The sequence below is a fragment of the Manacus candei genome, unplaced genomic scaffold (assembly GCF_025592945.1).
Source record: "Manacus candei isolate 608988 ecotype Guabito, Panama unplaced genomic scaffold, ASM2559294v1 h1tg000034l, whole genome shotgun sequence".
NCBI classification, from domain to species: domain Eukaryota; kingdom Metazoa; phylum Chordata; class Aves; order Passeriformes; family Pipridae; genus Manacus; species Manacus candei.
Genome location: NW_026138082.1, coordinates 1,452,465 through 1,479,328, shown reverse-complemented (window position 1 = coordinate 1,479,328; position 26,864 = coordinate 1,452,465). Strand labels below are relative to the sequence as shown.

Genomic DNA, 26,864 nt, shown 5'->3' with positions numbered 1-26,864 from the left:
ATTTAAATTTCTGTTAGTAGGAGTTTCAAGGAAGGCCAGCTTTCCTCACTCTGCAGCAAGTAATCCATTCAAATGGTGCAACCATTTAATCATAATCCTTGTCCATAATTTTTAAATAGAACATAAGGAGAGTCTCCAGGCTCAAACAACAGAACTGGACTGAAGTTACTGCAGGCTGCATCAACACTGTCAAAGGGCAAAAAAGAAATTGCAAAGCTGATGATGTAGCTGGTAAATAGAATACAGTAACTGGCCACATCTAATTAGGCACACATATTTGCCACATACATCTCCCTCAAACAGTGTTTTGATTTTCAATAATGCTCAAGCATACAGTTGATAAGTAACATGAACTCAGCCATCTTCAAAAGCAGATTTAGTCTTCAGAACAAAAGCTAACAAAGAGGCAATGACACACATTCTTCTTCTGAGATTATATTTTCATATAAAAACATTTCAAATGTACAGTATTTACAACATTTCAATTACACACTTCGCCCAATGGTTGCATCCATTTAGACAACATAGAGTATTAATAAACAAGGACTTCATAGTTAGAGGACTAAATTATAAAAAGAACACTGAAGAAATCTATGCAAGTCATTTATTTCATGAGATGAAAGGTGCTTTGTATTTGGTTTGTTGTTTTGGTTGCATGTTTTTGCTTTTTGGGTTTTTGGGTTTTTTTTAGGCATGCTGAAACTATTAATTTGAATCAAGTACAACATCTTTTACTTATTAATACTCAACTGTTTAGATGGCATCACTTCAGAGCAACTGGTTACTCCTATCCCTGAGAAAAACAGGTCTTCTCACGCAATTTTCTTTTCCTGCAATCTTCTAATGAAGCATTACATACAAATATGCATGTCTCTTCTAGGCAACCAGGACCCTCCATAGTGTCCTGTTTCCACAGATGTCAGTAGATTTGACAAAAATTATTTTTTTTAAACTACATTGCTGATTCAGGTGGAAAACCATATAAAAGCAGAAGATTTGATGCTTCTGTGCCAGCACGCAGTACTGCCACATTACTTCACTGTTAATTGCAGATCTAATGATAAAAAATTACAATGCCCACTCAAGAACAAGCACTGAAGAAGTTCTTAGAAATGCTGTCAAGAATTAGGCCAAATTTTTGTGATGTAATTTCTTTTACATAGGATATGATATTTTGGAGTCCTATATTACATCGTTCCCAAATCGCCTTTAGGAGAGAGGAAGGGAGGAATGCTGAGCAGTCAGGACAAGAGTAAAAATCACCTGAAAAAGTCTAAAGTAGTGAAACTTTCTAAGTGTGTCATACTGAATAGCTGATAGGTCTGTAAAAGGCATGAATATTAAGTTATTTTGAATGTGTAAATGTTAGGCACTTTCATATCCTATGTCAAGGTGCTCTGCACAAATACCCAGAAGCTCACCTCTTCATCACAAGAATATTAATTTATTAAAATAAGCTAACTTAATTAGGTGAAAATGCACAGATAAATACTCCCTGACAGCTTCCCAACTACACGTACATTGCTCAGGTACAGAACTGCAAAAGCAAAGCTAACTAGCTGTAGCTAGAAAGACATTCCAATTTCCTTGTCCCAAGAAGTCCTCACCCCACAAGCTGCTGGATTGTATTCTAACAGAGATACTATGAGGCACTTGCCCTGTTTTTAGGCTCTCAGTACCACTACTGCCAACTGCTGAAAACAAGACTGGGAGAAAGAGAGCTTAATGACCTGGAAAGACATCCTTGTCCCACTGTGGCCTCACATTTTCAGGTAGTCACAGCTAATAAAAGAATCCCATGCTCTGTGCACTCTTGAACTTTATTTCACAATTATAAAACCTGTAAGCTGGCCTGAACAATTTAAACATCTAAACTATTCTTGTGCTATTGGCTACTTGTTAAGTACACAGTACATAGAAGACAGATCTGCAGGGATGGTGCTAATTCAGGGCTTTTGTAATTAGCGTTCACGAATTTTCATTAAAAAATACATTTAACCTTGTGATATTACAAGAGAATGTCAGTTGTGTGCATATGTGTATAGATATATATGTGGTACAGTAAAAAGCACTCATGTTACTGTCCTTGATTTTCAGCTTACAAAATAACAGTGCCTTTCCATTACACGTGACTATCTGCCATGCCAAATTTTTCCCGTATGTTTATGATTTATTTCTGTGTCATTTCTTATTCATCTCATTGATCTTAACACTGTTGTTCCTAATTACGTCCTAGCTCCTGGCTGGGTCGTTTTACTCACACACAACTACATATGACTTGAAAGACTGGGAACAATGTACAATGTAGTTGTATTGCAGGAGGAAGAGAAAAGAATCTGAGACAGTCACTTGGTTTTAAAATGCATCTATCTGCATTCCTCTTCCAGTGTGGCAGCAAAGGAGAACCTTCCAGAATGTAAAACAGCTAGTGATCTCTTATGTTCACACAAATCTAAGATGCTGAGTCTTAGCTCCTAGCAGCACCAGGGTTTCCACATGCACTTCTAAGAATGTAAATTTAATTTTCCAAGAAATGACATGCTTCTGACAGGATCTTGGCTTTGAGGCAGATATATCAAATGGAACTACAGCTAATTCCTGCCCTTCTTGGAGAACATCAATATATTTTTTGGGGGGCAAGACTGACAGAAAGAAAACAAACTACTAATTGCAAGTAGATATAATACTCTGAGCAGTTGCAAAGAAGATACTCAGCAAACTCTCTGATCAGAAACTTCTTCCCAAAACCAAGCTAACTTCACAGTTTCTATTTATCCCTTCTGAGCGAAGTTAAACAGTTACCTGACATTTATAAAGTCCTGAGGTATTTATTACAGTTCATATTTATCAACAAACCTCCAAACCCAGAAAGAAATTACATCAACTCCAAGCTCCGCACAAGACGCAGCTGCTCATCTCGTTAGCAGATAGACAGCTAGAAGCTTCAGATACAAACCACATAATTAACTGAAAGGTCAGTTCAGTTGTAGTTTCAAATGCAAATTAATGCTGATTTTTAAAAAGCCTTCTTGTAATACCAACAGAGTTGTTTTCTGCACTTCTGCTATGGAGATACCTACACATTAATGGATCCCAAGCAGTAAGTCACTGAGCATTGCCTTCTAGGAACTCAACCCAGAACATGACATTGAAAAAGTTGCAAGGCAGTCTCACTATGTTTGAATATAATGCAGAAACAAATCACAGCCAGCTAACAAATACTGAAGTCTTCTGAGTCGGGTTTTCCATTACAGCATAACTACAAAATTCATGTGCTTGATTTGGCTTTTCCTATAATTATCAAAATCCTGCTAAGCAATCTGTTACCTTCCTGTGGGTAGTGATGTGAAAAATAGCTATTGTCTTTAAATCTTTTGTACCATTGTGGTCAATATCTGATATATGCAGGAAAGGAAGAAGCCCAGAAACTGCTGTGTAGGCTAACTTCATCTTAAGAATACTCATATCACTGAGAAATATAAGGACAGAAGTACTACGACACTGGTTTTCCTTCAAAACCATCTGCTCTAACATGTTAACACTTCTGATAATCCTATAAAAATATCTTTTAAAACAAAGATACAATTTTGTACAAATGGACTAACTTGTATCTGTAAAGCATCCTTTTGTTCTGAACTAAGCTCCATTAATAATTACTGTAAACATATCCTACAAAAAGAAAATACCTATCAAATCTTGACTAAGGGTAAATAAATGGATTGCATGGATTTTAATTATTAAAAAAATATAAAAAGATAAGATCCTTATCCCTCAGTTTTCAAAACTACAATCTCTATACTACAGAATTCAGAAGGCTGTCAGATGACAATAGCTTATGAACTACAACTTAACACATTATTTTTCTGTTTAGAGGGAGGTGATTTTGTGTAGTTCCTGAGTTACATCATAAAAAGGGGAAACATGGTAATAATTTTCAACCTACTAGAAAACATGTTTGGAAGAAGTCCTATTGATTTCTATTTAAGGGTTATATTGTTCTAAGAATCATGATAAATATGCCCCAGAAGAAACAGGCTTTTGAATTTTGAAAACATTTTCTGAAGAATTTGTGCAACTACCGATTAGATATTTTTTTCCAATAATGATCAGCCAGCATGCTAATACATTCCAGAAGTATCCAGAATGTGACATGGTTACGCAATGTATTTAGGTGATCCAAATGGATGTAGCCATACTCAAATAACAGCAGTTTTAAAAACAGGTAGGTGTTTTTTTAGTCACAGGACTTAAGCTACAAAGTAACTGGTTCTTTCCCATAGTCACGAAATCCGGTTGGAAGGTACCTCTGGAGATCATCCAGACCAACCCCCCCTGCCAAGGCAGGGTCACCTAGAGCAGGTGACACAGAACATGTCCAGGTGGGTTTTGAATGTCTCCAGAGAGGGAGACTCCATGACCTTCCTGGGCAGTCTGCTCCAGTGCTCTGCCACCCTCAGTGTAAGGAAGTTCTTCCCCATGCTGAGGTGCAACTTTGTGTATTTTTAGTTTATGGCCATTACTCCCTACTTCTTTAACATGGAATCAAATTCTTAAATTATGCAGAAAGAGCTTATAATCATACTTGTCCTTAAAAGAAATATTAGCATTTAATTTAATAAAAAAATACTCAAGAAGACAATCAAGAGGGCACCTCCAATAATGGCAAAAACTCTCAAACGTTTCTTGCACATCTCTATCATAATCAAATAAAGGACTTCTTAAGCACTGTGTTCATTGACTTAATTTTGAAAAGGATCTGAAACAGAAGTGACTAATGGTATGTTTACTGTAGAGTATTGTTAAAAACACAGAATACTATTTCAAATAGGAAATACTAAATTATATCATACAAAAACACTGCTAAAAGTGGTTATTATGAAATTTCCCTACATTTTTAATACAATTTTCAGGCACTACTTTCACTTGTGTACTGGTTACTTTGGTTGGATCAGAAGAAGTACAACTTGCAGATGTTCACAATTTAACCCAGATTTTCCATAATCTTCAGTAATGCTGTTTTTCCTGAGTTAAACCTCTGGTTAAACACTTCGGTTATCCTGGTTACTCAGTTGGCCTGTAAGTATTCACAGGCTGTTCTTCACCAACATCTATCATCAACATATCTAATGGAACATGAGGCTTGTCATAGCCAGAAAACTTGAAACAGCTGCTTGGAATGACTTTTTGCTGTGTTTCTGTGGGAGAAACCTCTGTACCTGAAGAGTTACTGCATATATCCATTTGGCTACTGTCAGAAATGAAATAACTCTCTTTTACTTTGTAATTCTGTTCATCAGCATCAAAAGATACCTCCTCTGTGGTTTCCTGCACAGACTCCTCTTCTGCTTTGGCTGGTGCCTCTGGGGTAGGAACAGAAGATTCTCCTTCGCCGGAATTCTTAGGACTAACAGTTTCTTCTTCTGGCTCTATCTCCAGCAAGGTTACTTCACCATTCACTGGCAATGCTGACTGGCCTGACATGAAGCTTATTACAGATATATACTTTCCCTCTGATTTTGGCCTTATAAGTAAGGTGTCTTTATTTAGGTTTCTCATCACACTGACCTTAAATGAAAAAAAAAAAAAATTACTTTCAGTTTAGAGGTTAAAAAAAGATACAAGTTGATAATATAAATTTAAGGTCATTATAAGCAATCCTAAAACAAATTTGCAAAATTAGAATCAGGTACAGTCATTAGCCTATATCCATGTTTTCCAACTGTTTCATTGAAACTTTTATGCAATTTCTCAAAAATGCTTTCTCTGTGCAAACACATTTGCAAGGATCAAATCCATTTCATGTCACCCGCTGTATTTTAAGTCATTTGAAGTTTTCAATGTAAAGGAAAATAGCAAAAGAAGAAAAAGACATAATACTCTTCAACTGGCTAGGGAAAGCTTTCATACTCCATAGTTAATGAGTGTAACTTACAATGACTGTAACAATTTCTGACAACTGTCTCAACTGGGAGGGGAGCAAACTTTAGAAAGAGACTGAAAATGGCACAAGAACCTTTATGTATACCTGATATCAAGCCCCTCAAGATTTGAATCAAACTTTAGTTGTTAATCAGTAGCTGTAGCTGGACAGGTATGATTAAGCAATTGCACGGTGAACATTGCATGCTTAGCTAATCTTTTTTTTTAAGGAAAAGGGAAGACAATCCCGAGATGAATGGGCTGTCTGGAAGAGAGCTACCAGGAGTGAAGTCAGCAGAGCTGACTTTCCCCCCCTTACTGGGAGAAAGGTAATTCTGGCAGTAGAGATTGTGACCACCAACTCACTGACCACCTACTCAGAATAGACCCCAGACTCAAACGGAGGGAAGAACTGCACATGCAGAGTAATCAGCATGAGAAGGGAGAGAGATAACTAGCAAACAAGGGGTGAAGTACTAATTTATAAAAAGTTATGTAACTGTAACCAATGACTGCTGATGCCTTTTTTTGTTAAAACCTATAAATACTGTAAATTTTTGATGATTGGTGAGCCAGCCTTTTGTAGGTTACCACCTAGCTCATTACTTTGCATAAATTAGAATAAAAAAATTGAAATACCTCACCTCAGTGCATGAATTGGTGCTACACACCAGGTAATGAGCCTGTGTTCAGGACAACATACCCAGTAATCGTATCTATGACAAAGTTTTCCTAGTTATTTTACGGTGTCACTAAGCACTCCCTCAAATGCTGCAACAAAATTCAATGTTTCGCTTTGAAATCCCTCCACAGGGTGATCATATGAATTCCTTCAATGGCCAGGCTCCAGCTTGTTTTAAGCAATTATGGTATGCCTTCAGGCTGTTTAGACCCTTCTAATTTTTTTTTTAATGAGTTCTCAAGAAAACAAACATATGAAAAACAAAGTAGGGCAAATTTTCAGCTGTTTGATGGTGTTCCCTAAAGATAACAGAATGCCTAGGGAGAAAGAGTTAATTAATAGTACCCTTTTCCAAATTTTGTAATTCCCTATATAGATGTGCCACAGACTATCAAGTATTATAGATATGCAAATTTATTAATAAAATACACAATCCCTGGTTTTTAGATACTTTGTAAAAAATAATCTCACTGAAATTTCAGATTGAGGCAAATTAGGAAGAAAGGGATGTAGGTAGGAAGAGGAATGGGGAAGAAAAATAATGTTAAGAAAAGTTACAAACAGGCATAAAGAACCTCCCAGTCTGTATTAGTCTAAGAACTGAGAGGGCCATCAAAACCAGACGATCAAATCTAACTGTGCTATTCAAGAGTCTTCCCTGATCAAAAGGTTGTGAGACTTAGGCTTCACATTCATACCTTCACAGTGTGCTAACTTCATTAGAACTTGCCTTCATCTCTCACTTCAGCTCTGTTATCCTTCCCCTCAGTAGCCCTGATATCTGTTGATGCTACTGTGGTTTAGGCTGGATTGATGAAACCATTGCAATTTAGAAAAAACAAGCAAACAAACACCAACCACCAGAAACCAAACAAACACTCCCTGGAGAGCAGTTATTTGTAATCTAAGTGAGTTTTACAAACAGCTGTGTGAGTGCCACCAAGGTGAGACAAACCCTGGGGAATCAAGGGCTGTCATTGAAAAACTTGTAAAAAGTCCCTTAAGGTGGCTCCTGACACACTGCAACCTAGCTGCCATTCAGCCATCAGTGTATCTGGATCTTCATTTTCTGTTATGTGGAGACAGTCAGAATACTATATGAAGAATATTCAGATTAATTTTCATGAGAATTCATGGAAACCACTAATTCATAAGATGCAGATGCTTAAAAGTTAGTCAGAATACAGTCAATAATGGGTAGATACTGAAAATGCTAAGAACAGCTGGTAGGATAATTGTACTATTTTTAAAACCCCTTTATACAGATATTTGAAAAAACATTGGATATTCATGCTTACAACACTGACCTTGAAGGGACCAGCATTTATATTTTTTCAGGCAGGAGGGGGTGTAGTAAAAATCTAGCAAAAATCCCAGCAAGCGACAAGAGAAGATAATTCTCTGTGTAAGATGGAATACTTGAGGAATGTGAATTAAAACAAAATATTAAAGAAACTATTGCTAAAACCTTCATTTACAACTTTCCATCTTAAATCAATGAGTACTTCTTTCTGTCCCTTTAGGATTTTCACACGGCTCTAAAAATCACAGTCCTAAAATATGGTAAGGGATCGCCTTGTACTCTTATACAGGTCCTGCATTTCACAGTGAATATACTTAGAGAGTTTGAGGATAAAATACCTATTCCCTGTACAACTACATCCAAGACTTCTCAAAAAGGAATCTCATTTTTCTCTTGGCAAGTTCCTGACCAACGCAAGATGGTGCAAAGGCACTCCCATTCCCATCCACAAAAGAAGGAAGCGATTAGAAGAAAAAACTCCTGGGGATTTCCCAGTACCAAAGGTTTTCTAAGAGTCACTGAGTCATGACTACAACTTAGCAATTCATACAGTTGTTTCTAGCTTCAAAGATAAGAATCACATCTTATTACACTAACTGAAATGCCATTCAAAGTATCTCAAGCAACAAGTGTAATTAAGATATGGTTGCTATTGCAAGAAAAGTATTTGCCATAGGTAAGTTAATATTTTTTCTTTTTTTCATGTTATCTAATACTGGCAAACTGACAGCCAGTGAGCTTAAGATGGATGTCAGCAGTATTTCCTGGCATATGCAGGTGCTCACACAACTTCCTGTCTCCAATGAGAGCACTTGAGCTTTCAGGACTTTCACCGTCTCAAGAGACAAGGGAGATATACTGCTGAAAGCCTGGCTCAAGAATACAGATAAATAACATCTCCCAAGCAATCTGTAACACTAAGTGTAATTAACAGATTCTGTCTTAACTTTCTTTTCTAAGGACTTATCCATGTATGAATTCCCAATAATTTTCAGGTGCACATTTTCTGGAGGAGAGTTTGAAAAGTCCATTTCGAATCTTATTAGGACGGTGACAAAAATCTGCATGGCCTTTGCATGATTTCACAACACACTAATGATGTGTAAGTCTACAAATAGAAGACTATGTTACTGCTCTATAGATGCTCACAGGAAAAAAAAACGTTTTCGCAAAAGATAATGAAGCAGCTTCTCTCTTGTAAGATGACAATTACTTGTGGCAAGTATAAGTTAAAATTTACAGGAACAATTACAGTTTCTCTAGATGAAAAATATATGTTGTATAACTAAAAAAAACAGAGCTGCAAAGAATATCCTGATTTGGAAGGGACCCACAAGGATCAGAGTCCAACTCCTGACTCCACTGAGAACAACCTGGAAGTTAAACAATACATCTAAGAGCATGGTCCAAATGTTTCTTGAACAGTGATGGGCTTCGGGTAGTGACCACTCCCCTGGGGAACTTGTCTCAGTGCCTGACCACCCAGGTAACAATATTTATAAATAGTTACAGGTCTCCCTCAGTTCCTTAGCGATAAAGCATGATGGAGAATGTGAACTACACTGTGGTACACTGGAACCTGGGAATCGCAAGATAACATATAGCCCAGTAAAATGAGCATATGGGCACACAAATGAGTTTCTACAAGGTGAGTTCAAACATGAACTTGGAGCACACATCAGAAAGCTCACAGGCATTAAGGAGCACACATTCTACTTGTGCATCCTTTAGATGTGATATCACAGTGGTACTGGGAAGCCAAAATAACTACGGATCCATTGAGCACAATGTCGTTCTGAATGAGCCATCTTTTGCTATAATGAACTTCACAAAAAATTACTCTTCTGTGCATGTAGGACATAACTACGTATTCAGACAATTACATACTGATGTGAAGATGACAAAAACTCTGCAGTGTCCCTACAGGTCCATGTGTTTTGATATTGGGGCCTAGCTGCAGATTCCATTGTAGAGGTTTCTCTCATCTGATTTTTTGAAGTCTGCAGTGTGAACGGCTATCACCAAACTAGTCTCATGGCTCCATCACAGTCCATGGAAAGAAAAAGGAATTTTAGAGTGCATTTTATCTGACCAGAAGTGAATATTATTTTAGAACAAGATGAATCATCTTGTGCTGCACAGGTCGATGGACTAGATTACTGCTTTATTACAAAGGGACCTTGCTCTGGCTTGTTAACCTCCACTTAGTCAGATCAATCTCCTCCTAATATTCTATTCCAAAAAAGCAGGGTCCAGGGGGATCTTAGGCATTGAGCCAGCCCTGCACTATGGAGGGGTCATTTTAAAGGGTCTTGAAATTGAAGAACATGGAATCAAAGATCATGGGCTATTCTCTCTATAAGCTTTATGAGACTTCCTACACCCACTGAGAAGATACACTTCCTTTGATGACTGTTTACTACTGCCTCACATGGCAGTTCTTTAAAGCTGTGATTGTTAAGCTGTGACTAACTGGGACACCAGGAGAACCTTATAACAGTACTTGTTAGACCCTCCACTCTCGCCTGATGTGAAACCAAGGAGTGCTTCTGCTCTTTAAGGAACATCCACTCTGTTTCCTAAGGACAGCTACAAGGAGCTTTTAAGATAGAGCAGCTGCTGACCTCTCTTGCCTGTGACTGCTCAGTGAGAGAAAAGACTTCCCCTAGTCGTTCTTCCCTCTTCCTACAGCTCTATTACTCCCTCCCTCCCCTTACTCTGCATAACTCTAAGAACACTGTAGCAGTTAGCAGTATTGCAATATTACCATTAAATGAAAAGAATCTCACAGCTGTCCAGTGACAGGACAAAAGGAAATGAGCATCAACTGAAACACATGGAATTTTATTTGAATGTAAGAAAAACTGTGAGGGTGGTTAAACAGGTTGCTCAGGTTGCCCAGGGCAGCTGTGGAGCCTCCTTCCTTGCAGGTATTCAAAAGTCATCTGGATATGATCCTGGGTAACCTGCTCTTGCTGAGCCTGCTTGAGCAAAAGGGTTGGACTAAATCTCAAAAGTCTCTTCTAACCTCAGTGACTTTGTGGTTCTGTATCTCTGCTACTAGGAAGAACACAAACCTGCCTAGGTACACACACATTGAGTTTTTAAGAACTAAATTCTCAAACTAGACCAACTACTGCTACTTCAGTTAAAAACAGACTGAAGTCTATCTCTAAAAAAAAAAATAAAAGGCATGTGGCTGCAGATGCTATCAGAATGTTAGACTGGCATAAATTCTAAACATCTATTACACCATGGTAAAAAAAAACCCAAATTCCCAAACAAACAAAGAAAGAGATAGGCATAAAGATGTGGTAGTTATACAAGTTAAATAGCTGGATATTAAAAACGTGATGCAGATAAGAAGTCTGAACTTACCAAAGATTTAGGCAGCTTTATGTCCTTTTTCCTTAGTCTCTTGCAGCCACAATATACCATCAAGATTACGCTCAGGCTCCCAATAACACACACAATGATGATACATAGTACACCTAAGAAGTTAAAGCAAAATCTACTAGGAAGTTTGGAAAAACAAGCTCCTGGTGTATCATTTAGAATAACTTCAGAAATTGTAGTAGCTCAGAATGCTTAGCTGTAATGCGTGAATGTGTCGATTTACTACCTTTTCTTATTCAAGAAAACTTAACTGATTAAACTTTTACTGAGTAAATAAAAATTAGCATGACAGAAGATTTTCAGTTTATATAAATATAATCGTGTTTTTATAGAAACAAAGGAATTTTATAACTAATTTTTTGTTCCTTAAGAGATGACAGATGGGGATGAAGAGATCTGTACATTTTCCCTGTGACAGCATATTAACTAATTACACATAGTTTATGTACAATAAAAGTAAAATGCGAAATTTTCCAAAACATGGAATTCTTAACTTTTACCAGGAAGATTCCACTAGTCTGACTCTCCTTAATGTCCTCCCCCCCACTCATACTGCACCTCTTGTGTGTACGATAAAAGTACAGCTGCTTCTATCAATTTTATCTCTTTTCTCTACTGAAATTTCAGGCCATAATAAAGTAATATTAAAAACTTCGTAAGAAGTTATCAGAGATATAAAGTTGGGTCACTAGCTGCCTTTTGTTCTCTTAAAAGACAAATTTCATGACCACAAGTTTATAGTCGCTTCAAACTCAAAAGTCTGCATACAGTGATGAGACTGAGCAAAAAGTGAGTTGTTAGAAGACACAAAACCTGCCACATCTAACTCAGTGAATGATTCATTTGTTATTTGTTTATTACACCAATGATCAGGTGCAATGGAAACAGGTTTTGTGATACCAATGAAGCAGAAGAAGCAACCAAAAAATGTCAGGGTTACTTGAAAATTGTACTTGATCTTCAAAGGTCTTTAGAACTGTCAAAGTGCACCTGGAAAAGAATGATCATACCTTCCCTGTTTTTCTATTCTCCCATAGGCATCCCATAGCTATATCAGAGCTCACATACTTGTTAGATCAGATCTCTGGTCAGATTCAGTATTTTCTTACTATAGTTTTAAAATCCTCTTACTCAATGTCTGCTCGACAGGAACAAGAATGCAGCTTTCCTCTGATGGGGTGCCAATCATCAGTTCTTCAAAAATTCCCTTTGCTGAAACACAGTAAGTAGAACCTTCAGCAGGAACTGTGATGTTGAGGCTACATTTATCCATTGTACAGTTGTCTGCATAGAATTCTTCAATCTGCAAAAAAACAGAAGACACATTATATGATTTGACTCGAGAGAACAATGTTACAGCACCTTCCAACACTTCCAAAAACATTAAAACACTATTACATATGTTTCCTACATTACCTATATACCTTGCAAAAGCTGTGTGAACTTCAGCTATCAGCTTACTGGCTACCTTAAGATGTTATATTTGATCAGAACATGCTATTTTCCATCTAAAATTTGTGCTGTTCATAGTCTAGATTCACATTCCTAATTCACTTATAAAACTTGAACCAGGATGCATATGAAAAAGGTAACTGTAAGTAAACATACCTACTATAATTTTTCTCAAGTTCACCCTCCATGATTGCTAAATAAACTGTTATCAATACCTTGAAAGGTAATTTTCTTAAATGAAAGGTCTCTCTAGACAAGTGAAAGGGGTCTAAGTAAAGTTACCAATATTTTAGCATGTATGTACAAACAATAGTGTGGAATCAAGTAACTCTATCTTGTGTACAGTTAATGCAATAATATAATTTTTTTAAAAAACCATTCATTTGGACAACTAAAATCCAGACCTTCCAGTTACATATCTCACAGTAATGCACTCAACATTTTAGGATTTCAACTTTTTTCTTGGTATCTGTTTGCTCCATTTGTCATAGGAGGAAATCTCCTGTTTACGCATTTACGGTAAACAAGTGTTTTTAATCTGAGATTTTATTTTCAGAACTTACCTCATTTTCACTCTTCCGAAAAGTCACCAGGTACTCGAGCTTTAAAAAAATGTCTTCAATACAAGAATGAGGGAATAAAAGATGGTAAATATCAACCACGATTTTATCACCATGCCTTGAGAGATTCAGTTTTGGTGGTCCTATTTTTCCTGCAAGACATTGCACCATAGCACCATTAGGCCAAAGCTTTTAACATAAAGTATGTTATTTATAGTTAGCTTTCCAAACTTCATCAGAGATTTGAGAAGAATTACATGTTTATTTCAATGCTGTTAAATTGCAGACCTGTCTGTTGCTTAGAAGTAGTGAAGGCATTTGGATACATTAATGAATTGGCTTCTAAAATGAAACAGATTGTCCATGAAGAATTCCACTGTTAAGCAATTCAACTCTCCTATATACATAAGGCCATAAAAATTCAGCTGACAACAGAAAAGACTAACAGCAATTTTACATACACATGAACAAGAACCAAACATGATACTGCTGACTAGATCTCACCATAAATCACCTCGGCTAAAAACAATATTGTACTGAAACAAAGACTACACAAAAAGCCAAACACATCTCACCTTGAGGAACAGTACTTTGGAAACCTGATTTCCCATGGCAATGGCCTCTGTGAATTTTTGGTGCCTAATGATCTGACCGAACATGAGTTTCTTGTTCAATGGGAAAAGGACTTTTTCTCTTTTCTCCATACACGGCTACCAAGTTTCTGCAAACTGTCAAACTCAGCATTATTACCATGACTTCTGTCCCTTAGTCAAACACTAGAAAGCAGCCCCTATTTCAAGTCATAGGACCACTGGATGGGGAAGGAATCATAGCAGAAAACAAAGAGGGACTCCACTCCTTCAGCTCCAGCATTGCAGAACTCAAGCTCTATCTAAGGCATAGCACTAGTAAGAGAATTTCGTGGGCCAAGTTCTGCCTGAAAGGTGTATGGTGAGAATGGAGCAAGCATGAGAGGAATTCTCTTGGTCTTTCCTCACTCTGTAGCATTTCCTTTGCCTGCCACACGGTACTGCAATGGCCTGGATTCTAGACACAAAATTTACTTTTACAGTATTGATGTGAAAGACTGATTTTTCCCAAAGTAGCCCAAAGGATTTACATGAAGAATTGGTAACTTAGTTATCCAGGTACAGTGATATCCCACAGCTTCTAGATAGTACCCAGTACCAAAGTTGTCAGTACATGGTATTATAGTGTCAAGCAAGGCATAACTACTTCAGTCATGCCTAAAGGTCCATAGTGTCCGGTGACAGTTTCCTGCCCTAAATTGGTGTCTGGGACAGCAGGGAAGAATAAGGAAAGGATTCACAGAGTGCACCACCAGCATCGCCTTCTTGCCTTTAGATGTTTTGAAATAAATATTCAGATACCACAGCATCAAGGCTAACAAGTACTATGGAATCCTACTAATCAATCATCAGGCTTTGTTTCATCGCGGCTTTAAGATATTCCCAAATGAGACACAATAATACAACAAAAAAGGACAATTATTAACTTTCTAAATTTTGGGAAAAAATTAAAAGGTTTAGGTTATGATGCAACTTACCATGCCTTTGCAAAATAAATTCATTTGTCTCAACATATTCAGACTGTTGTGACCCAATAATAGCTTTAAGTCGAAGCCAGTGAGACGAATAAGGCTCACATATTTCCCCTGAGAGATCACAAAAATGAGCTGAAGTGTTCACACAAGTTGAGATGTCCTTATAGTCACCAAAACTGTAAAACAGACTGAGTAATAGTTAATACAATTCCAATTGTAGAATACTGTACAATACACTTCCTACCACAAAAAACTGTGAGTGTGGCCAGGTACTGGCAGATCGCCCAAGCAGGTTGCACAGTCTCCTTCCCTGGGGATAATCAAAAGCTGACTGGATGTGGTCTTGGACGACCTGCTTGGGCAAAGGGGTTGGAACAGATGACTTTAAGAGGTCCCTGCCAACCTCAACCATCCTGTTATTTGACTTAATTTTGCCTTAATTTACACTTGGACAACCTTCACCCTACACGACTTCACTGCATAGACACAAAACTGACTGAAATTTAATGACTGACTGCTTTTATGTGCTTCCAGAGAATATAAGGTACAGGAAATGACAAAACAGTAAGAACTTACTTGTAAGGCTTGATTTCCACAATAAAATGAGGAGTTTCAGACACAGGTGGATACTGCCAATGCAAAAGAGTTTTGAAATTTTCAGATCTTACTACAATCTCTGTTGGTGAAGGCACTAGAAGAAAGAGAACAATTGCACTTTGATAAACAGACCTATTCAAGTACAAGAACAGTTAAATGCAGTCCTAAATTATTTGGCAAAGGCAACATGGTAGGCATAAAAATCACAAATACTTCCCCCTCAATGAACTAGTTTGTCACCAGTACAAACACATAAGAGCCCTGTAAGATGATTTATTATTCTCTTTCCTACGGAGACAGCTTTCATCCTGTTTGCAACCCAGAACGTCAAATAACCCCTGCCCATTGAAAGCAAGTCCATCAGATAGCCCATATCAGGTTCATAAGCAGTGATGATTATACCCCTATGTTGGTATTTTACAGATATATCAGTAAGACAGATAGTATGAATTTACTCAAGTTAGAGGAGATTAGCCCAGCTCCTGTAGGTTTCTCTTTCCATTCGGAAATTCAATTGGAGCAAGTGGAGGGTGAGGGGGGAGATACCAAAGCTGGACTGTCAAGGCCAAAAGACAACAGGCCTGCTGGGGAAAGCCTGGATTCAACATGAATTTCTAACAATGACTTCTACCACTCCAGCAGTATTTTCAGTAACATGTGATGAGAAAAATGTATTACAAACATTAGTAAGGAATTTGAACCCTGAAGCTATAATGTAGTTTATAGCTTAAGAAAGCATTCAAAGTACACTTAGTAAACAGCATCTGAGGCAATGTAGTAAAACAGCACAAAAATAAAAAGCAGCATTGACAGTTTTCCTTGTGCAGTAAGTATCTCTTCTAAACACAGTGACACAGGGATATCAAGCGAGTAGCTGCAGGGGAAGGAAAATTACAGGATCCTGTAACTATTGAAGGCTGTCACATGACAGGCAGAGAAAAGAAATGAAGGCCACTCAACCAATTTTAACTGTTACTTCTCAGCTTCTCAATGCCTAGTTTGTCATCTTTAGTAATCTCAATATAGCTTGTATGAAATGTTGACAGGTAACACATATTTGATCTGCTCTAGGCTGCTGCTTGTTCACAAAGCAAGTGCTGCAACTTCACTCTGTGATATTTTGAGGGAAAGTAAACAATTTTCACATCTTGAGAGCAAGACCACAAATATAACACATTACTGAAAGTAATACACAGAGGCTGAGATATGCTATCAACCACCAAGGTTTGATACATGTAACATAGATACTGCGTAAATGGTTCTGTGGTTTATGCTTTACTACGTACAAAAGTGGTATTTCAGCTATTGGAAAAAAAGAAACACAATCATCAAATTCACAACCACATGAAGAAAAAGGTGACAAGTTGACAGAAGAGGTGTCAAGTACACAAATGTTACTTCAAATATGCAGTTTTAAGGTACAGTGTAGTTAGCCTTACTAAATTTAACTTTTGTGTACTATTATACAAACAAAACTGCTTAACAAAAGGGGTTGACCCCAGAGCACTGAAGGCGGTAGTAGATGTTACACTAGGACCCTTCCATCATCTGCCAAAGGTTTGGGAAGGTCACCGCTGACTGGACACTAGCCACTATCTCAGTGTACAAGAAAGGCATGAGGAAAGACCCAGGAAACTACAGACAACCATCAGGAACAGTCAACAGGAGTACACAAAGTGAAAGTATGTTTAACTGATTTATTATCCTTCTACAATAAAGTCATCTGCCTAGTGGATGAAGGGAAGGCGGTAGATGTACTTTTCCCAGATTTTACTAAGGCTTTTGATAGCGTCCCTCACCACGTCCTGAACAAGTTGTGGCATGTGCAGGTTCACAGTGCACTGAATGAAGAAAGGGCAGAGTTCCAAAGCCTGCAGTGAACGGAGCTGCATCTGGCTCATGACCAGCAGTGTTCCTTGGGGCTCAATCCTAGGGCCTGTGCTGTTCAGTATTTTTACCAATGATATGGATGCAGGAGTTGAATGCACCTTTGGCAAATTTGCCAGTGATACTGTAATGGGAGGTGTCGTCGACCTTCGTAAGGCATGTGAGGCCTTGCAGAGGGATCTAAACAAATGCTCTTTATTGTCCAGCTCACAGCCACTTTACTCAGACTGGCTGACTTCTAATCGTTTCTACTCCAGCCAGTCCAGAGATTGAGCCTTGGGACACCCCAGCCTCATTTCATTCAGGCATCAAGAGTCTAGACCACAGAGGACATTGTGGATTTTCAAAGTTCTAATGTCTAATCTTTCTAGATGCTACTTCTGTCTATTGCCAATTAAAATGCATAATACTTTACATGAACACTGTTTTACTTAACCCATGATGAAGAATTCTTTTTTTTTTTAAACATTACACCATGTTCTATGTTGTTCAGCAGGCAAAACTGGAAGACGATGACATCAGCTAGTGCCACAAAGGTCACTTTTAAACATAAAACTCCTTTTAATTTATAATAAACATAAATGCAGCAACACTCAAACCATGACAAAGGCGCAAACTCCAACAGTGAGAAAGTGTGGAAAAAGTGAGAAGAAAACTGATCAGCAATTCATGTTGTGATGCATTATACAGAACACTCAACAAGTTCTAGTTTTCCTCCAGTTCAAATGAAGTGATTTCCATCTCCACTTCACCTTGCCTTGTAAGACAGCAATACTGGCTGACGAGAAGCCAATAGACATGGCAGCAAGAACATTCAATTTCACAGAAATTGAGATGTGTATGTGCATTGTAAAACAACATAAAAGAACTCCAGACAGCAACTCTACATCCAGAGAATAAAGGAATAAAAGAACAGAAGGCGAATCAGAGTTACAATTTTTTTAAGCAAACTAAAAGAAATTAAAACGTGCTTGGATTTTGAGGATAAAGAATTGGAATGCTGGAAAGCAAAGGTAGAAGTAAGAGAGGGGTAAAAGCAAAGACAAGCATGGTCACAGGGTGACCTAGAAGTTGAGCATTTAACAGAGAACAGAGGTGGAAATGCAACTGCACAGTTTATCTTAGCAAACTCACACCTGCATCAGTTTATAACTTGGACAGAAATATATTTATTTATATATATATAAACAATCCAGATTACTGCTGCCATATGCCATGGCAAAGACCCTGTAGGTGTGACTACTGTGAGATGTCTGTATACAAATAATCAAACATCTTCTCAATGTGCAATTATCTTAACTAACGTATTTAAGATTAAATACACATTTACATCTTTAGCAAACTTGCACAGCAGACATTAAGGAAACAGATGTGTGAGGAAATAAAATGCCAAACTCCATCAGAAGTGGAGGTTTTTTTACTGCAAGTATCTGCTGCTGCTTGATTTCAGGTTGCTAAGAAATAGGGGGGATGTTGGGTTGGGTTGTATTTTTGTTCAAAGTAACAGAAACAAGCGTAGCTAGTGGTATCTTCTAAGACTAAGACACTAATTAGAACTAATCCACTACTTACACACAAGATATGACGCAGTTCTGCTTCAAAAGCATCCATCACAAAGTCAGAAAATGCCTGCTTTTATCTACAAGTGTAACTTGTGAAGAACAAGTCTAACTTGTCTTATTTAATACATTCACTTCCCCAAGTCAAGAACACCACACTGCACATCTCACAAATCTCAGCTGGGTCAGACATATGCAGGCCATGTAGACATAAAGAAAGATTTCTATAGTAGTTTGAAACTTGACTATCTTTTTCGCTTCTGAAGAATACTACCTATGGAAAGTACTTACGAAATACAAGTTTGAAGCAGCCATATATCCAATAAAATCTATTCTTAAAGCATATGCAGAATGACTTAATTTTTTTTATATATGTAGATGTTCTAGCTGTTCACTGAGCTTCAGCAATTCATTGCCCAACAGCAAAAATTAGTTCAATGAACTGCACAACTGAGAGGCGTAAAAATGAGACAGCCTTTCAGCTGATGTTTATACCTTATGCAATTCTGAAATTCCTTCTCTCATTCTGGCAGAGGCCATGAGGCATTCCTGTATACTCAGAGGCTTTCATCATCACTGTTCACAAACGTGGAATTTAACTGGAAGTGCAATAATGCACGCAACAGAATAGGGTCTGATGAATCCAAATGCAGACTTTACTGTACAGCTATCTGAGACAACAGTGACCCTAAGAGCCAGAGAGTTCATTTACGTTGTATGTGCCTTTTAAACATCATTTAGACACTTGAATACAGATAGAAAGCGCAAATTCAAAGCTTAAAAAGACTGAAAAAAAAACCTAAGTAAAAACATCTTTTGAAAGCTTGCTCCTTTTTTAGATTTCCATTAAAAACAAACTAATCCTTATAATCCGCAAGTGATACATCATACGAAACCAGTTTTAAGCCACTTCAATAGGCCAAGAGGGACAACAGCTTGAACTCTGCTGTGGATTCATGCCAAGTGGGTAACTCATCATTTAAAGACAGCCAGCTGCAACGCTAACAGACCAGTCCCTTCTGGGCCCCTGACTGGGAAAACAGTGTGCCTCCCTTGTGCCAGCCTTGTGCTCTACCTGAGCTCACACATCCACTTTAACTCCACCCAGAAAAGGTAGTAGTCTTGATTACTTCACAAACGTAAAAAAGTCCTTCACCTTAGCTTTCACCATCACTAAAAATGAAGACAAGGGAAAAAAGATCAGAGATATTTGTACTACCCAGAATGCTTCCGAAAGACTCTGCAGCCATACACAGTGAAGAAAAAAAAAAAATGGAAAAAAAAGGTGACAAAAAGGCAGCCAATACTCTGAAAAATGGATTCAGAAGGCAGCAAGTCAATGCTAAGGATGAAAAATAGCAGATAAAAAGAATTCAGTGTCTCTAAAGGCTGCCATTTCCTTTGTTATTTTTGGACTTGAAGGGTTTGAGACAGTGACATATTTGACTGGGATGTACTAGATTGAATTTATAGCTGTTAGTGCTGTTTAGCTAGTAATGAGCAGGCCCCTGTGCTTATCATGGGGCTTGCTTTCCTGACAGTATATCAGAATCTAGTGCTTGTTGCTTTCACTGCTTGCCATACTACTTATCAGCTTCCTGTATTCCTTTCCTGGGAACATACTCATAACAGCCAGAGCAATGCACCAGGGCTGGCAGGTGGCCAGGGTATTGCTGCTGCTTTCTATGTTCCTGTACTGGACAGGAGCTTTGATGTGAACTTGAGTTGAAGGTACTGTTACATGTGAATGAGTCCTAAATGGAGCAGAGATCCACCTGCAGGCCATGGAGGACTCCATGCCAGAGTAGGTGGATGCTGAAGGAGGACTGACCCCGTGCTGAGCAGGTTTACTGGCAGGACCTGTGACCCCACTGGAGACACATGCTGGAGCAGTTTGTGAAGAACTGCAGCCCGTGGGAAGGACCCACACTGGAGAAGTTCAAAGAGGACTGTCAGTGGAAGACCATGCTGGAGCAGGGGAAGCAAAGATTCCCTTGCAGACCATGGTGAAGACCATGGTGAAGCAGGCTGTCCCATGAAGCCCATGGAGGACCATGATGTGGATTACACTAATGGCAGGCTCTAGCAGGAACCCCTTTTTGTAGCCAGGCTCTGGACAAGGGGAGGAGTTCATTCCAATGTTAACCCAATAACCTAGCACAAAAGGACCAGGGGTGAAGACTGTAATGAATGTGCCTTTAAACTGTTGTAAGCCATGATTTGTGTTACAGGAATTACTATAACAAGAACCACCAGAAACAACGGAGAAGCCTTACAAGAAACAGTTGCAATGCAGCAGTGCCCTGACCTGGCTTTGGTGCTCACTAATTCTAACACATCACCCCTCCTGACCCAAGAGAACATCACAACAGAGGCCAAAAGTCATGGAGTAAATGAGTTCAACAGAGGTTTTATGGACATTTTGCAGGGGTGGTCTATAGGCTAAGGGAATGATACCTGTGCATTATATCAAAGAATGGGAAGGGTGCTGGTGGTTAATGAAGCTATACTAATAGTGTGGGACCTGGACATGAGGTAAATGGTATGGATATGGGGTAGAATGTGCTGGTTTTAGCTGGGTTATAGTTAAAATTCTTCACAGCGGTGGCATGAGGCTGTGTTTTGGATTTGTGCTGGACACAGTAACAATAATATAGTGATGTTTTTGTTATTGCTGAGCAGTGCTTACACAGAGCCAAGGCCTTTTCTGCTTCTCATACTGCCATGCTGGCAAGAAAGTTGGGTTTGCATGGGAGGCTGGGAGGAGACACAGCCAGGACAGCTGACCCCAACTGACCAAAGGGATATTCCAGACCATATGATGTCATACTCAGTATATAAAGCAGGGGGAAGAAGGAGGAAGTGGGAGGGACATGTTTGGAGTGATAGTGTTTGTCTTCCCAAGTAAACATTACATGTGATTGGGCCCTGCTCTCCCAGAGATGGCTGAACACCTGCCTGCCTATGGGAAGCAGTGAATTAATTCCTTGTTCTGAACACCTTTTGCTTTCTCTAATAAACTGACTTCATCTCAGTCCATGAGTTTTCTCACTTTCACCCTTCTGATTCTCTTCCCATTCCCTCTGGTGGGGGAGTGAGCAAGCAGCTGTTTGGGGCTTGGTGGCTGGCTGGGCTTAATACCATGACAAACAGTCCACTAATCATTTAGATCCTCATTTCAATCTGTTCTGAATCAAACAAAATTGGTCTGTACTAAAGCAGAGCACAGCCATCTGGGGGGGCTAGAAGAGGGCTAGGAGCACTGCCCAGAACCATAGGACAGAATCTGAGCAGGAAGGGGTCAGACCTCAGCACAGGCTACTGAACACAAGCACCTGTCATGGCAAGAAGTGGAAAATGGCTGTCAGAGAAGGGTCTGTGCCCTCTGCCATGTTCTCTTTCGAGGTAGCACACCTGGGTTAGCATGCACCCCACCCCTTCTATGTACACTTCTGGCAGGCCAGGTACTAAACAGCCCATTCCTGCTCCTGTCAGAGTGCTGGAAGGGAGACTGTCAGCTGGCTTTGGTGGGGAGCTTGGGAGACTGGCACACACCAAGCAACAAAGTGCTGAAGAAATTTTGTGCCTGCTACTTGCCCAGCCTTCTCTTAAGTGGCAGAAGCCACATAGTGTATGTGGAAATGCTTGCATTTGCTTGCCTTCACTCGCTTTCATTTATCCCTCCAAAAAAAACACAGGACATACATTACTCTTGTAATACCACGCCTGTGCCTTGATGGTACTTACCTGACAAAGTTACTACAAACAAGCTTAAATTAATGCATGTAACAGCAATTCTATGCAGAAGGTTCTACCAGAAGTTCTCAAAAGATCTTAAATTCAAAAAAGAATTAATTTACAAATGAAGGGAGTACAATGACCAGGGGTAAAATTTAAAGCTTTTTTTTTTTAATATTTAGTGAAATGAACATAAATTATTTCATAAGAATCAAGGGTAAACACTATACATAGTATTTACAGCATTTTTACAGCTTCTATTTACGACAGGATTTTATTTTCTTTGGGCTCAAAAGTTTGACACTGTTCTATGGAGCTTTTAAAAAGCACTGTTTACGATAAAAATCTCCTCAAGATGGTAAGTTGTATGGAGACGAGAGGCAGACTCACATCACCATCTTAAAAAAACACAGCAAGCTGCACAGAATGGACACTAAAAAAATGATGTAATAGTAGAAGCTAAATATTGTTTTATCTATTTTATGACTATTCTTCACTTTTATTATAGATGAGAAGTCATTATAATAGATGATATCTAAACACATAACTTTCTACCATATAATTTATTTTTGTTTTCAGCTGGACAGACAATTGCTATGACTGCCAGTAACCTGAACCATAAAAGAACAAATCAAGACCACCATGATTATCACATATAACAGGAAGTCAGCTGCACAAATGAACTACACATGCCCTTGGAAATCTGGCTTTCAATGTGCAAAAAGCACCTGAACTGCTACCACAGCATCCAAATCTTCTAATACTGTAATCTTGACCAGAGACCTCCTCTTGCAGGATACTAAAACAGAGACTGAGAGTTCCCATCAACAAGTGCCTAGCTCCACTGAGGAGTCACAGTTTGCATCAATGCAAATACGTTAGACACTCAGCTGTAGGAAATGCAGGAGGTGTTGCAACACCTGCTAGGTTGTCTGGCTTTCTAAGGAAAATGGTGTCCTACAACAGAATGTGAGGATGACTGGGCATTTCCCCATTACATACTCAGTCTTGAGATAAGTATTACACTACTGGCATACAGAAAGCCCTGCTAAGACTTAAGGAAAAAAAAATCATACAACTGTTGCCAATGAAATTCTGGATTCGCCAGTACAAGAGAGCCATGGAGTTCCTGGAGTGGGTCCAGCAGAGGGTTCAAAGTTGTTCAAGGGACTGGGGCATCTCTCCTATGAGTAAAGCCTGAGGGGACTGGGTCTTTTCAGCCTCAAGAGGAGAGGACTGAGGAAACTTCATCAATGCTTACAAGTCTCTGAAGGGAGGGTGTCAAGAGGATGGAGCCAGGCTCTTCTCAGTGGTGCTCAGCAATAGGACAAAAGGCAATGGGCAGAAACTGATGCACAGGAAGTTCCATATGAACATGAGGAAGAACTTCTTTACTGTGCTAATGACCATGCACTGGAACAGATTGCCCAGAGGTTGTGGAGTCTCCTTCACTGGAGATATTCAAGAACCGTCTGGACATAATCCTGTGCCACGTGCTCTAGGATGACCATGCTTGAGTAGGGAGGTTGGACCAGATGTGGTCCCTTCCAATCTGACCCATTCTGTGTGTGAAAGCATCATAAACATCCTTCAGACCTCCCCTTGTACTTCAACTCTTCCACTGTAAGTCAGCAAATCTGCTTGCATCAATATAATCATGCTAAGAACATTGTATTAGTCATTACACATTCAACTAATATACAGCAATATCAATTAGAATTCACTTCATGATTTTTTTTTCACTGAAAATGTAAGTTTTTACTTAAATGATGAAGTCTCTGAAGGGCATGGTTATAACTGGCTGAGACCAACCCGAGTGCAAGTCATCAGGAAAATGCTGCTTGTTTTCAAAACCTAACTCAGAAGCATATTCTGCTCCTTTGAGCTGAGGGTTTGCTACACTCATAGGCAGAAAGACGAGATTTTTGCTTCTAGGAAACTTGCTACATCACCTACACCACAGCACTGGCTGTACTCCTACACAGAGTACATGTGTTGTGCTGGATTATAGCAGGTTTTTTTACAAGTGATTTACTGGTATTGTGGTTTTTACCTTAAAAATGCTTAATACAATGTAGAAACGACATAGTTTACTAGCAATAAAAGCACACCCTTAAAAGAAGTTAAGTCAGATCATGGAAGACGGAATTTAACATACCAAGTTACCCTACCACTCCAATGTGGAAAAGAGGGGAGTTTCCCCTGCAAGATTTACAGGTTAACAATCAGCCACCAACTCATACAAACTGGACAGTCAAGATGTAAACTATCAAGGGACAAGAAAGCAGGCAGATTACCATTTTTAGTACTCTTAGTCCACATAAGATAAATTTAAATAGACTTCCCATATGGTGTGGCCCATCCCCAAGGGCAAGCAAGTTCAGTCACTTCACCTGGGTATGGCTCTAAACTCCAGGACATCTCCATTTGCAGAATCCAAGGAGCCCAGGCACATAGCCAGCATTTCTGTGACCTACTGCATGCAGCGTTTTAGGTAAATGGATCTTGCTTTGTATGTGAAGCTAAGGAGAACACTGCTGCATTTATCTAACGTGTGGGCATGCTTCCTATATCGAGTCCTTTCATGAAGGGCATGATGTGCAACACCTGTATACAGCTCTCAATACTGCTAAAAATTAAATCTATGTTCTCATTTGACTTTGGATAGCAATCCCTGGTTTTAATGAGCTGCTCCAGTTTGAATGTAAACTTGAAACCTGACCACTTCTCTCATAATTTACTTGCCGCATCTCTGCACAAACAGCTCTCCGCTGGCCAGCCACCCCTTCTCCCCGCCAGCACTTGGCCGAAAGGTTCCCCCACACGCGTGGTCCAGGCCACGAGCCCCATGCCTTATTTGCGCTCCCCAGTCCCGTGCTCCCCACTTTCGCACTGAAATTCTCTGCCTCTCTGGACATGTGAAGTTACAAAGCACAGTGGAGCACGCCTGTTCGATGCGCAGCCTGCTCTGGCTTTGCGGAACAAGACGCCCGAACACCTGAAACAAGGGCTGATGCCAGCACCGCACGGCTGACGGTGCCGCGCTCCCACAGCCGGTGCGGGCGCTACGAGACGGACTCTCCGGCAAGGCTGAACCGAGAGCGGGCTCGGCCGGCGCCGGGGCTCCTCGGCGGGACAGCACGGCACCGCCCCGGGGAACAGCGGGACGACGCTCAGCAAAGTGGGGCGCGGCTCCCCCCTCGCCGCCGCCCGGCTGCTCGCACTCCCCCGCCCGCAGGGGGCGGCGGCAGGACACGGGCCGGCGGCCGCACCGGCAGCGCTCGGTCACGGAGCGCTCCGGGACGGGGTGCGGCACCGCCGGTCCCGCCGCCCCTCAGGAGATCCGTGCTGACCAGAGATAGATCGGTCGGTCGGCCTGCCCCTCCCGTCCGGTCCCGTCCCATCCCGCCCCCGCCCGCCCGTTACCTGCGGGCGGCTGCTCCCCGCGGGAAGCCGCGCTCCGGCGGGGCGCCAGCAGCGCTGTGAGCGCCAGGAGCAGCGGCGGCACCCGCATGGCCGCTCCGGCAGCGCCTGGGGGGGACCGAGCGGAGACGGCCCCGGCTCCTCCTGCCCCACCGCGGCCCGCTCGCCTCCACCCCGCCCCGCTGCGGCGCCTGCGCCCGGCCGGGAAGGGGCGGGATGGCGGCAGTGAAGGGGCGGTGCGGAGGGCACTGCCGGGCGGCGCCTGGGGGGCGCCGCGGGAAGGGGCGGAGGCGGGGGTTGTGGAGCCACGGAGGCGGAGAGGGTTGTGGTTTGGAGTTGGCCCCGGGCCGAAGTGATAAACGCGGATGTCGGCCTCTGCGATGCCTGCCCTGACTTTGTTAATGCTGTGTTTTAAGTACTGTGTCATATCTGTCAGCCCCAGCCGCTGGAAGAGCCTCGTCCTCCTCCTCGTCATGTTGGGACTTGTGCTCTCTCCCCATTTTTTAAAAAAACACAAAGCGTTTACCCTGTGGAGTGTTTCAGAAACAGTACTCTGAATTAATACATGTAGAGGATTTATTTATTGAATTGAAAATAAATTGACATTAATTTATGGTGAGAGGATTTATTCTATTTTTGCAAATGTGTATGCACTTCAAAAAATTGAAGTGCTGCAAAAGCAGGATGGAGACTTCAACTTTTTCCACCCTCCTGTTTCTATGTCTCCTATCCAGTGTCCCAATGCCAGGTAATTCTGCACCTTAACCTTTCAGACTCGAGGCCA

The 26,864-nt window shown here is 40.2% G+C and overlaps 1 protein-coding gene across 2 annotated transcripts; it reads right to left on the bottom strand.

Moving 5' to 3' along the window:
* Positions 1–419: 419 nt before the first annotated feature.
* On the bottom strand, positions 420–26,570 carry IFNGR1 (interferon gamma receptor 1). Of its 2 annotated transcripts, none has more exons than XM_051792592.1 (7): positions 26,084–26,570; positions 15,453–15,567; positions 14,880–15,064; positions 13,316–13,464; positions 12,432–12,603; positions 11,283–11,395; positions 420–5,565 (listed from the first exon to the last, which is right to left on the bottom strand). In XM_051792592.1, the coding sequence occupies exons 1-7, from the start codon at positions 26,553–26,555 to the stop codon at positions 5,062–5,064; spliced, it is 1,710 nt and encodes a 569-aa protein (XP_051648552.1). In that variant the 5' UTR covers positions 26,556–26,570; the 3' UTR covers positions 420–5,061. The 2 variants fall into 2 exon arrangements, with proteins under 2 accessions (XP_051648552.1, XP_051648553.1); XM_051792593.1 differs by having other exon boundaries at positions 14,880–15,052.
* Between the last annotated feature and the right edge of the window lie 294 nt (positions 26,571–26,864).

Coding starts and splice junctions, on each gene's coding strand:
- IFNGR1 (XM_051792592.1), bottom strand. CDS start 26,555: ATGACGAGGAGGAGGACGAGGCTCTTCCAGCGGCTGGGGCTGACAGAT. Junction 15,568..26,083: donor CGGGGAGCAGCCGCCCGCAG/GTAACGGGCGGG, acceptor TCTTTCTTCTAG/TGCCTTCACCAACAGAGATT. Junction 12,604..13,315: donor TTCGGAAGAGTGAAAATGAG/GTAAGTTCTGAA, acceptor GTTTTTTTGCAG/ATTGAAGAATTCTATGCAGA.